The sequence below is a fragment of the Harpia harpyja genome, chromosome 21 (genome assembly GCF_026419915.1).
Source record: "Harpia harpyja isolate bHarHar1 chromosome 21, bHarHar1 primary haplotype, whole genome shotgun sequence".
NCBI lineage: Eukaryota > Metazoa > Chordata > Aves > Accipitriformes > Accipitridae > Harpia > Harpia harpyja.
In genome coordinates, this window is record NC_068960.1 from 4,919,353 (window position 1) to 4,932,738 (window position 13,386).

Below are 13,386 nucleotides of genomic sequence, written 5' to 3' on the forward strand. Positions count from 1 at the left end.
CGCACTCGTGCAGCAGATGTGCTAAAACGAGTGAAAAATAACAGCAGCAGCAGCAGCAGACTGCGAGTTGACATCAATGCTGCTTCTAATTTCATGTGTTTCACAAAATTGTCACTTTATTTTCCTCCTCTCCCATTTCAGATAATAACTTATTTAATAGGAAACATCTCCGAGAAAGCTGTTAAACCCCATCAGTAAGAGTCACATCAATGGCCAGCGATTTCTTTGATGCACCGGGCTACGGGCACGGTTATGTATTAGAAGACAGAGATGGTTTACAGCCCTAGTGATGTTTCCAGGGCTAATGATCTGTACCCGTGGAGGATCCAGAGCCGTCCAAAAGGAACCTCCTCCTCCAGGTCATAAGCAGATGTGGCCTCGGCCCCTCTGACATCACCCTTCTTAGTGACACCAACACAGTACCATTGCTTTCTCCATTAATAAGAAAACCCAAGGACTCTGAAGAGGCTTGCAGGAGCCCTGGCAATATGCACAGTGCTATAAAAAGAATATATATTCTTATACCCTGGGGAGAGGAGGAGTGACTCAGGGCGACCCCATGGCCCCACATGCCTCCCACGTTTGTCCGCTGGCCACCACATGGTCCATCACACTGCGGTGGCTCCTGGTGTGTTTGCTCCTGCCGCACCACCCCAGCAACAATCTCTGTTCAATATTAACTCGCACGCTAGCTACCACTCCTTATTGCAGCAGTGGCAGGGTGCCTGGCTTTCACGCATCGGATGCTTTCCCCGTGTTTGTGTTACTGTCGTCCCGAGGCACAGCACCCTTCCGCTGCGGCCAGCACCCTGCGCTCCTCTCATCTATGCCGAGAGGGGACGGGTGGCCAAGCGAAGTAGATACGTGGGGATTCAAAAGCTGATGGTCACCATGGTTAACACAAACAGAAGGGGATTTGAGCTGTGGTATCTGGCCGTGGTCGCTGGTAGTGTCATAGCTGTAAAAATGGGACAATACATCTTAGCGCAACTGGGGAAACGACGACTGAATTGATGGGGCATAGAAGATGATATTAAACTTCATGCAGAACTCCAGAGGAGCAGGGCTGACAAATGAAAACCCCTTCTGTTTGTAAAAACTCCCAGAGAGACAGAGGGACAAAAAGCATTAAAGTACAGAGTCCTCCCTGGAGGAGAGGTGATTTTGTCACTGTCTGGTTGGCAGGACTGAATGAGGCCAAGGGGAGAGAAGTCCTGCGTGGACACAGACCACTGGGTAGAAGACCACCCCCAGGAGACACATGCTCTGCTACATCTCAGGCTTTTTCTTTAGCTGCTGTATTATAAGCCCAGACATTTTCCTTTCCTCCCCATGATATGGAAAAAGTCATGTTGTAACACACAACAGTCTTCCAACAGACAGAGCAAAATGTCAGTCTTGTTAAAAAATAGGCTTTTATTCAGTGATTGTCCCATCTTTAACAATTCCCTTCTTATGTTCCTCTCGTCCCACAAATGGGATCACGAGCTGTTTATTTCTGGCTCTTCCTTACAAACCTTGCTCTCAAAATGAGCCTCTTGAAAGGACTAAATGGGAAAGCACCAGATGTACGACTTCCTCAAAGAGCTCCAGCAGCCGGGGGATGACCGAGGGCTGGCACCGGTTTCTGCCTTCCTTCTCACCGAGCCCGAAACCACACAGTGCTTCATGCCCGGGTATTTCTGAGACCTCTGCAGAGCTAAAACACCACATTGCTCCTTTCATCCAGCAATGCTGCTGAATGCTCCTGAAGCGTCGACAGCTGAAACCCATCTCCCTTTCACTCCTCTATAATTTCCAAGCAAGGATGGAAAATTAGAAGCTACAGCCAGCATTACAGCATAAAACCAATTACAGAAAGCATGGAGGGGGCAGTGCTCTGTGCACTCCCCGTGCACTCGGACACCAGCTCCTCCAAGAACAACCTCTCCTTTGCCCGTCTCACGTTGTACCAGAGAAGAACTTCTCTCTTTTCAGACCTCCCAGCTGGTAGCTCAGGCTCACTCGAAGAAGCAGCCAGCGCTTTCCAGAAAGTGAAGTGGCATTGCCACATTCGCAGTGACCTCGATTTCTGCCGAGCCACTTCCAAATCAGAAGTCAAGCCAGGAAAAAACAAAAATCATGACACAGCCCTGAAGACATCAGCTTTAAACACACAACATACAGCCTTTTCTACCATAATCCCTTTACCTCCAAACCCACCCTATCTCACGAGGACACATGTTAAGAACAGCCCGGTGGGTGTAATCCATTTTAGAGCCAGGATCTCTGCTCGGCCAGATCCGGCACTCAGAGCAGCGTCTCTGCCCAAGGGCAAACTTTGGCCCATCACTTTTGTCTCCAGTGCTTGGGCTCTGGTTGTTTTTTCCAGGCACATCCTGTGCATGGACTAAGGGCAGGGATGAAGCTGTTTGGCTCGTGATTCATTTATTATCGCGGACTCCCTATCAGCAGGTCCCGACCATGTTCGGGCACAGTCCCTCCCGAGAATCCAAGCAGGTATGGCTGGATGCTTCTCACTCAACCGCACCAGGAGGATTTTTCTATAGCAACTAAAGCCAGGTGTTTGGCTGGTTGGATTAACACTTATTTGCTTCATGAAATGGGCTTTATTGAAAATGAGTATCTTTTTCTAACCTCTTTAATTTCTTCTGTGGTGCAGAGACAGCTATGGATCAATGAAAGTGTCTTCATCAGTCACCCTGGATGGTTTTTGCTGGATGGAGAATTGAAATGCTGAATCCTTCCTCTGCCGGTCCTTTCCATGGTGGGGGGTAAAACATTTCCTAATTTCCATCAGGTTACATGATGTTTAACCCCAGAGGACACAGTCTCCCAGCAGACTAAGTCACAGTCTCATAAATCAATCCGGAAATTTGCCCTGCTTCATCCCAAATTTTCCACAGTTCAGCTTCTCTGATGACTCCAATTGCCCTGCTCCTCCTCTGCTCCCCACCTCTGGGGTGTTTATACCAATCAGATGCACTTGTACATACATTAAGAATAACCCAAAATTAAAAAAAAAAAGTTTGTATTTACAAGTTGAGTCTTGTACTGTTGGAATTAGACTCTAATTAGGTCAGTCATGTTCCCCTGGTAGGGTAAGAATGATAATGCTGGAAAACAGACAATTTCTAGCGACCCCAAAATAACTCATCCTGCTGTTTTGTAAGAAAGATGTGTTTTCTTCACTCTGCGCTGAGGACATTTGCAGTCGAGGCCACTCGGGCACGCTGATACGTGTCACACACACTGCAGCTTGGTCCCACAGGCAAAGCTGGCCTGTGCCTCAATTTCCTCCTACCAAAGGAGGGATATTAATGCTTCCCACTTTGACAGGGCTTTGGTGAGGTCACCTGTGTTTGTAAGGCATTTTATCACTCTTGGCATGAGGCCCCAGGCTATATTACACATGCTTTTTTTCAGACTTGCCTTTTAGCCTTACCCGCACCCACTGTTTAGCGCACAAAGTGCAAGCACTTGCATGAACTCAGATTATCAAGGCTCAGGTTGAAGAACAAGCCCATGGTTTCACCACTGTGTGCACTGTTGCTTTGCTTGGGTGCATATCTGAACCGGTTCAGCACGAATGCTGCACTAAACCCTCTAGAAGTTGCACAATGCAGGGAAGTACCTCTGAATGACATCGCGGGTGTTGGTCGCTTCTTCCTCTGACATGTCGTCACCATCACGCACCGACAGTTTGCTCGTTTCTCCATCTACCGGTGCAGATTCTCCGATTCTGCAAATGACTTTACCAGTCAAATTGAGAAATTTGCCTTGTAAAATCTCGCAGACTGACTTCACAAGTCAGACTCATCTGACTTAGGATTATCCTAACTCGTTAATGAACGGTGATAAACATGCCAATTGCCTACTTAATGAAGGTCTCTACCGGCCTGGGAAGTCGCCTTGGCTTAGAGGCACATGCCCTGTATTTCCAAGGAAACAAGACAGCAAAGCAAAAGGACCCTGCTCTTGGGGCACAGTGGAAGCGAAGAAAAACTCCACAAACACGTGCGTTCAGATAAAGTTCCTTTTGATTTTGTGGGAAACGCAGGTTTGAAATGAAAATAATTGACGAGGCAAGAGGAGGAGAGAAAAAAAAATAAAAACAAGAGGCAGGCTTTAAAAAAATGAAAATAAAAGAAGCAAGGAGAAAAAATAAATAACCCTGGAGCAAAAATGCAGAGGGAAGAAGAGGAAGCAAATGAGACAAATAGCAGGAAAAGGGACAGTAATGAAAGCCCAGATTACTCAATTCAGTCAAGCCATTGCTTGTGCTGTTCGGGGCAGGGCGGGAAGCCAATCTGTTTTCTCTGGTATTGTTTAGGCTACAAATGCCACGGCAGATTTCCCATCCACTCCCGTGTTTATGTCCATGCTCCAATCCTAACCACAAAAACATGTGTGGAGGAAACACGGCCTGAGAAGAGTAAGGGCTGGAAGTGGGAGGATGATACACTCCAGAGCCAAAGGACCTCAAAAAAGCACTTCTGCATCTTATGGCAATTTTGCAGAATAACGTCTCGTTCACTAAATGCTACGGCATGAGGATTTTCATCTTCAAAATGGGTACATTGATACCTCTGGGTTATTACAAGCTACCAGCCGCAGAGGGTTGCCTGTATTTATACAACACTGCATTATTTATAATATCCCTTTCAGGAGCAGGAAAATACGAGTGCTCTCCTTAGCAGTTCGACTCCCCCCCCCCCCCCCCCGAAAACATTGATTTCTCACCCTCATTTCTCCCACCAAAGCTGTAGCCGACCTGACTGTGTTTAGTTTACTTCTCTAGGCCAGATGCTCAGCTGGTGAAAAGCACCAATAACCACCCCGGAATAACAGAGCTGCCCTGGTTTCCACCAGCTGGGATCTGGTCCGGCCTCCCCAACATCAGCACGTTTGTGGGAACCGATTAACAGCTGCTACAATGCTACAGGGGAGGACAAATATTATTTGCGAGGCGATGAAGGTGTACAAAATGGTGGCCCCATGGGTTTCCATTTCTGAATAGGTTTCGACTCTCCTCTATTAAGAATCTGGAAGAAGTTTATCACCACAAAATAACAAAATATTTAAGGCTGATCAAATTTTGGGTGGAAAGTATTTGAAAGTGTCATTTTAGCTAAAAAGCAGCAGGGGATTATAAGATTTTACAGTCCAGAACTAACAGGGAAGAATTTCAGCCTGTGTTAAGTTTTCACCGACCTGAGCTGTTAACCCGTGAGCACGCTGGCAAGGCACCCAGAAACTTCTTCAAGCCAAAAATAACAGAAGAGGCTGGAAAACTTTTTTTCCCCTCCCCCAAATAAATGTACCAAGGACACATGTGTTTCAAAAAGGGTTCTTTTAATTAGAAGCAAGTTTGCAAAAGAAGAAGTAACTTTCTCATATAAAATAGTGGAGTGGTGAAGGTGAGGCTAACAAGAGGTGTGGAACAAAAATCCAGGGCAAATCCCCAAGGAGACACTGAAGTAAAAGCAACGATCCAACAACCGTAGTACACCAAAGGGTAACTCAAACACAACTGTGTAAGGTGGTCCTAACCCTAAACTGACAGCAGATACCAAATCAGAGGACGGACTCCATCCGAAGAGTGTCAAAGTGACCGGCTACAAACTCACCGTAATACCATGTCCTCGCATCTTTCTGCTACCCAAGAGCTCCCACCGCACCGTGACAGGTCCCAGCGCTGCCCAGGAGCTTAACGACATCAAGGGGGGAGCGCTGGTGGCACTCCCACCTGCAGAATGCCACCACGTTGCGTTAGCAGAAAGGTTTCATCCCCAGATCTAGAGAATCGGACATAAATGGGAAAACACTTTGACATAAAGCTCTGTAACCCCATTCCTGTCTCTATCTCCAGCAATTCAAGCCCCAGAAAGTGCACAGTGATCAAACAGCATCAAAATAATGAATTTCCTGCCAAATCTTGAGGCTCCAGGGCCGTTTAAATGGGCAGGTGGCAGCTTTGAGAAGATAAAATTCTGAGTCAGAGCCTGAATCTCAAGTCGCAACGGTATTTCAGCCCGTGTTCAAACATGTCTCACCTGTCCCATGTGTCGTGTATGTGCTTATCGGTTGTGGCTCTCTACTACCGAGGGTGGCAAAATTTACACCCTGACAAAGCGCAAGCCAACTTTATTTGTCTGGGAGGGCTGGGGCTGGAGATGTGGGGGAGAAGAAACGGAATACAGAAATACGAAGAACCGAAAACCCGACTTGTCAGGTGGAGCCATTTAAGGCCCACGCCCAGCCCAACATGTTCAGTCTTGGGGTGAATGTGCTCCTAATTCAAGGGTGGCTTTCCGTAAGGAGGTTTCAATGGATACTGTACAACCACATCCTCATGCGTGTGACTTAGTGTAAACACCACAGCAACATACCGCTCCCCATATGACCTCTAGTAACGCTATGGTGATGTACGGACTCCACACATGCTGGCAAAAACCTATAGAAACAACCTAAGAAATGTGACTGAACTAGCAGGAACTCCAGGTTGAATGAAGCTGTTTGCAGTACAACCTGCCCATCTAGCAACTGTTCTGTGATGGCTTTTCCTCTCCAAATATAACCCCTCATTGCATGTGCCCTTCTGGCTCCTATTGATAAAGGAGATCACTAAAGATAGGAGGTCTTGGGATCATATTCAGTCTTACATGCCACAGGTTCCTAGGACTTCAAGATTTCTAACAGCCCTGTCAAAGGTTATCTTTCCTGGGGGGTTTTGTTTGTGGTTTTTTTGGTTTGTTTTTTTTTTTAAGTTTTCTGATAAATTCCTTTTCTAAGAGGATTTTTCCAAAATAAGTTGCCCTGCTTATCTGAAAACAGCAAGTGGGAGAAGACACTAGTGCTCTGTATGTATAAACAGCTCGCTCTCCTCCCTTTTTGGAGAGCAGATTGGATAATCTTTGGATGACCCAATAGATTTCTTGAGGGAAGCAATGACAAGGATAATAAATGTATCCCCATGTCAAGACAGACTTGGATATTTATTCTAAACAATTGCTACAGCAGCTTCTGGCAGAGACCCGGGTATAAGCAGGAAAAATGAGATCTTGGCCCATCTACAAAGCATCACTGGTTTTAACACTCAAAATGAAGAGGAAAAAAAAAAAAAATCCTTTGGGGTAATGGATTAGTTTCTTTTTCTGTCTGTTTTTTTTCTTCTCTCCAGTAATGCCAACTGCTTCCAAAAGTGGGATCGCCGGTCGCAGCGTGATTCCTTTAGTAAATGCTGATGAAACCCCTTCGCTCTGTGCTCTCACTTCTCCCTGCCCTCCCCACGAAGGGGTTTAACACGGGTGACTCCCAGGGTGGGGAAGAAAGAGACTGTCACTGGTGAAAGTCAAACAGTGCCCTCTCCTGTCCCATCTCACCGCTGCTGCTCGCACCCCAGCAGCACTGGTCCTGCACCAACATCCGAGCATTGAAAGATGGGAATGGAAAATACTCCACCCAAGGGTGCGGGCGATGGTGGGGGACACACCATGCGTGATACGGACTTTTGGGGGATAAAATGCTCCACTTCGAGTGGGCTGGAACAGTGCAGCTCCTTCACTTATGTGCACTGTTGCACGGGATTTATGACAGGGACAACCTGAGGTTCGGTGCCTTTGGGAGTGCCAGGAGCATCACTGATGGTGGTGGCTGGTGTCACCTCAGCCCTGGGAGGGGGGTGAAGTCTTGGGCACTTTTTTGCTGCAGGAAATTGGATATTTCCATGGCTATTGCAAGAAAAATGAGCTCCTATTAAACTGTTCCCTGAAACGTCTCCCTTGGTCATTTCATAACGCTGCTTTTATTTTTTAGTAACAGCCACCAAGAGACCTGAGAAACATGGGAAAGTAAATAAATAAATACAAATAAAATATCCTAAGAAGGTGTTTTAAAACAAGCCTTCATTTTTCAAGACTGTTCTAAACAGGAAGATGGAAACAGAAGTGGATTTGATGGGTGAAGTTATTGTAACATGACAACTAATGTTTAAAAGTTATATTTCAAGGCTGCGATTCCCAAAGATTACAGCTATGAAATACAGCTTTCTTGCTAACTGACGGAGCGCTTCCTTCCAGATAGAACAATTTACCTGATACCTGAGCTAAATAAAACCTACCCATTAATCATATTTTACGAGTACAGCGTGTTAACAAGAAGGCACAGGCATCATGCATGTAGCTATACAGGATCCTGGGCAGCAGAACACACACCCTACGCTCATCTTAGGGGTGAGCAGGGCAGTGCACTTCCACGCTCTGCAATTGCCTAAGTAAAATAAACCCACATGTAAGAAAAGCCAACTCCTAAACAAAACATAACCAAGAATGACAATAGCGTGGGCTGGAACGGAACAGAAATACCTCTGTTCGGATCAACAGGTCCTAAAGGAATCACACCTAACCTGTTGTTTCAGTAGCAGTCAGAAGAAAAGGGCCATACAGCCAACTCAGTAGGTCCTCAGCAAGCTCAGGCTTTTTGGTTGCAGATGGTTCTGAGAAAAAAGGAATAGCCTCTTCTCCTCGTTTTGTATAGAACGTGCTGCTCCCCATGTTGTTCTTCAGCGGAGCAGTGGCCACAAAGTCCGTTTCTATTAGTCCCCAAGGTTTCCTCGCTTTTTTGCTCAATGTGGTATCAGATCAGCCCCAGGAAGAAACTGCACCTTACACCAATTCAGATCTGGCAATATTCAGGAGATATGGAGCTACTCGCGCTATGCTCTCCTTTGGAGCAAACTCTTCGGTGTTGGATCTACTTTCTACTAATCTATATCCCTAAGTCCTTAGTGGTCCTTGAAAGGCTCCTCCTGTAGCACTACCTCTCATACCTGTTGGATAAGCGCCATTAAAATTCCAATAGCAATTGCATTGCTATGTCACATGTATATAAAACAAGGTGTTTAAAATACATAATCTGATGCAGGAAATAACAAAGGAGAAAGAAAACAGATCAGAAAGTCACGTAGATAATTTTGTCTAAGAAACAAAAAACGCAGGCTGAAAACAAATTTTTCTCAGTTCAGTAATTAAAGCAAAGTCCATATGGCTTAATAGAACAGTCAAAGTGCACAGAAGGCAGTGGGGTTTTTGTTTGCTTTGCATTTCTCTTCGCAGTAAGCTCCACATCATCCTCTTTGGAGCCCCTTCTCCATCCCACACACATCCTATCCAGGTGCAGAGAGGGGGATGGTTCACAGGGTTTTGGCTCAAGCCCGTGTCTTTGCATCTCCCTTGCCATCTAATGAGCTATGGATCATTATCCCAAACTCAAAAGCCCTTAAACACACCCACTGGAGTTTTTGGTTTTGAACTTTTTCTTTCTGGAGCCTTTGGAGAGGAACAGCAATCCAGCGCCAAAGCTATCCAGAATCTGTATGCACCAAGAGCAGCAGCGCTCGGAGGCAGTGCCAAAGAGTAAAAGCAGTTCTGAGATCGTTTGCCCTGTCCAAGGGGCACTGAAAGGGCTGAGCTTGCCCTTGGACCTCAACTCTTCAGGTGAGGTGCCACCAGGCTACTTCTAACCAGCGCCCACGGGCAGGAACAGGCAGCCACCACAATCAACGCCAGGTTGGTTTCAACAACCTGCCTTGAAGCCATCACCACCCAGTGCCACAGCTGTCCTGCATCCCTCCAGCGGGGACAGGGACAGTTTGCAGTAGTAACACACGTGCCCTGATGGGACGTTAGCAAGCAGCAGGATACCAAGTTTCCTGGCTGACCTAGGTCCACCGGCGAGGAAATGCCAGACACTGGAGTGGCAAGGACTTGCCTACTTCCAAATTCACCTTTCAAACTCTTGCAGTGAAAAGTCTGGTGATCCAGGACTGTTGCTAGGTCTGAGAGCTGGACTTGGATTCTTTAAACCCCTGACAACTTCCTTGCGAGTAAACAACTTGCTGCTCAACATGACAGACTCGGGAAAAGGATAGAAAAGAAGAAAATAAAAAGGGGGCTATACAAAAGGATGGAAAAAAAACTGAAAATCCCCTCTCTTCTTTCCAAAGGCTATAGCTTCAAGTGCACAAAGCAGACTGTAAACGTGCACAAGGTAATTCATGACCCTAATGCTTGAAAAACCTGGTTAGCTTTATTTGGAGACACTTTGTTGCTTCTCCCAGATACAAAGCTGAAGAATCAATAAAAGGCACCTGTGGACACCAAAACTCACCCAGTCTGTGTGATGTGTCTTTGTACTAAAAAAATAAAATCAAACAAACCCAGCTACCGTGTACTTTTTTACAGACCAGTAAGCAGCACTGCAGAGTCTGGGCGAGAAAGGATGCTCAACTTCAATTGACAGGGCAGGATAACTTTGATGATCAAAACCCTCATCAATTAGTAGACTCTCTAGCTTGTCACTGCAATCTTAATTGAAAGACTCCTCTGGCTTGCTGGGTTGTGTCCTTTGACTTTTAAAAAATGACCGATTCAAATGGCACATGCAGTCCATGAGGGAGGATTAGAGCCACGCCAAAAATAAACTGACCTTGCATCTGAATTCTTCCCACTTGCTTCACCCTCCGCTGCCTACAGTGATTTTTTTGAGCCATCTCCTCTTCCAAAGGCCCTGGAGTTGGAATATTTAAAAAAATGCAGCAGGTCCCACTTGAACAAGAAAGGAAAGCAGGTCAGTAATTCAGTATAAGTACACCAGTAGTGAGCCTAGAGCAGACACAGTGACGCATCTGAGCCTAAATTGATCAGCCAGTGCTCCTAATGTGGGGAGCAGCAATGAGGAGAGGAGAGAGGAGGTGTCTGCTTTTCACATAAGAATTTGTCCCTTTTCTATGTTTTCCTACTTGACCTTGATGACAGGGAAAAATTAAAAAGGAAAAAAAAAAAAAAAAGAGTAGAGACAAAGGAAGAAAAAGGAGCCTGGGAGGTTTTATGTTTTCTCTTCAAATCACATCACAAAGTCACTCATTGCATCTAGGGAATTCACCTCCTTGTTTGGGAACAGGGGGACAGAAGGAGGGGAGAGAAAGAAAGAGGGAAGAGAAGGGCATGGGAGCTGCTTCCTGAAGCAGTGTTACAAAAAGCGGTTAAAAAACCCCTACTATTCACAAGTGGTTAAAATCATCACTTTTCAGAATTCCTTTTTTTTTCTTTTTTTTTTAAACAAAGGTTCAGCTAGTTCAGCTCCATATTTTTAGAGTTGATTGTCTTCAGAAAAAAAAAACCAAAACCAACCCAGCCTCATCCGTGTTCCCATCCGTTTCTACCCTGATAGAGAAGTTACCCACAGTTCACCGCACCAGTCACGCACACACAGTCACTGCGACGGGTCTCCCCCGAGTGCCGCCGGCGGTTCGGCTGGATCCTCCAGCCCCGTCTCAGACGAAGGAGGAGAACCCTGTCACTGGAGTCCGGGAGCCGGGCGCGGGCTGTCCCGTTGGGGTGTACACCCCTCCTGAGCTCTGTGTCGTGATGACAGTCTGGAAATAGGGTTCTGTCTCGCTGGCGGCGCATTCCTCGTATCTATAGGATGCCGGGTGCTTCACCCCTTTCTGCTGCCGCTTCCAGGAGTTGTAGTACGTGGGGTCGCTCATGTAATGGTTCACAAAGGAGTGCTTTGGCAACTCGTCTTCGTAATCCGAGTCAGTGGCCTGGAGCATCAGGAAAAAATAAAATAAAATAAAATAAAAAAATCAGCAACTAGCACCTCTGATTTAGCCTGTTCCACTCTAAAAGAAATTAGAGACAAGTTTAATATCACCAGCTGACAAAAGCTGTAACTTTAGGGTAGGACGGTTTGTAGTCCAAAGTGTAATACACGCTGGACTGGAGAAAAGCACTGTGCTCTGGTTTAGCCAGGCTTTGCTGCTAGAGGGAGAGTCCCCTGACGAATGCTGGTGATAGGAGATGCAGAGAAATCCCTTCTAATTCACTGCAGAATGAGGCAGTGGGAGCTAGGAGTTCCTGTTTTGACAGAAGATGCAGGGAAATGTAGAGACGTCATAGAGAAACCAACACCTTTCATTCGCATAATCAACAAGACTGCAATTACCATTGAGAATATCTCTTCTTCCGATGCAAGGACAGAAAGAATGTCTTCCCTGCAAACACACTGAAGTTAGCCAGACGTGCTGTTGTTTGTGGTGGTCAGACCAGGCCACCTGCATAGTACTCTGAGTTTGGCTTGCAAGCCCCATTAAGTATTGAAAATTAGTTATATCGCTGAAAGGGAATTAAGCAAAATCACAGGGTTTTTTTCAGGCAAACAACTCTATCTGTACGTTCCAACTGATTATTGGTGGTACAAGGCGCACAACCAGCGGCGACAGAAGAAGGAGAATGCAAAATCTGGAAAAGAAGAACTGCCAGGCAGGAAGGGTTGCCTTCTTGGGATGGCTCAGGCACAGCCCTGTGTTCAGAGCGGATCCTACCCCTGAAACATTTATGCATGGTGGCTGGATAGCTTCAAAGCTCATATCAATATCGAGTGGGAGCTCTATTGAGATGTAACCAGATAAGCTTTGTGCATCTGTCTCTCCTCTGCAGTACTGCTGCCGTGATACAGCTGGAAGAATCACAGGGGGCTCGTACATCTCCTCCGAGTACAGAGACCACAGCAAAGCCTTGGCCACGGTATCCAAGCGCACATTTTCCTTCTGTTCCCCCTAATGTTCCCACCAATAACAGCCACATCCCATACAGCATACAAACATTTACCCAGTCATTTCCATATCTCATGCCTTCTCTCAAAATCTCTGGGTTGAGCATGCAAAAGCTTTTATTCCTTTTCTTCCCCCTGATAATCTGCATGGCCAATTCTAAAGGCAATTAAATATCAAAGTAGTAGCTGCCTAAGACATACGAGAGAGACACGGGTAAGCGCAGCTCCTAACTGTTAGTTGCTGCAATTAGTTTCAAAAGGTTGGTATCGTTCTGATCTATGACACCACACAGCACACACACATCCTTCTTGATCCTGCCTGCCACACAACTGGTCTCTCCTCCTCTAAAGCTCCTTTTTAATGGTCTCTGAAGAACAATCCTCAAATGCCTTGCGAACCATCATTTGAAAAGGGCACTGCATCCATCATCCCACTTCCTTGCTTAGATAGCTGCTTCGATACTATCTCGTGTCCATTTTCCAGCATAGAGGGTGATGGACAGAGCTGAGAAATTTTTCCCAGAGTTTTCCAAAAGTCTAAGCAAAGCAGCTCTTTACAGCTTTGCAAAATTTCCCTTCCACTATTACCCATGCTTTGGCTCTTTCAGAATTACGTACTGCTTGATTATTTTAAGAATGCAAAGCTTCAGGTGCCTTGACATGTAATTAATATTACAACAAAACCCTACCAGCATTTAATAATTGTTCCAGAAGGAATTCAGCAAGTCTATCTCCTAGAAAAACGCTCCTTTGTACCAGCTGCCAGCC

General features: G+C 46.0%; 1 protein-coding gene across 5 annotated transcripts in view; it reads right to left on the minus strand.

The window, feature by feature from the left end:
* Nucleotides 1-5,338: 5,338 nt before the first annotated feature.
* SDK1 (sidekick cell adhesion molecule 1) overlaps nt 5,339-13,386 on the minus strand; it is a 419,217-nt gene continuing 411,169 nt past the window's right edge. For all 5 annotated transcript variants that reach the window (XM_052772288.1, XM_052772287.1, XM_052772289.1 and 2 more), the window contains one exon: nt 5,339-11,608. In XM_052772288.1, the coding sequence (XP_052628248.1) occupies nt 11,336-11,608 (273 nt within the window). In that variant the 3' untranslated portion in view covers nt 5,339-11,335. The remainder of the gene's footprint in view (nt 11,609-13,386) is intronic.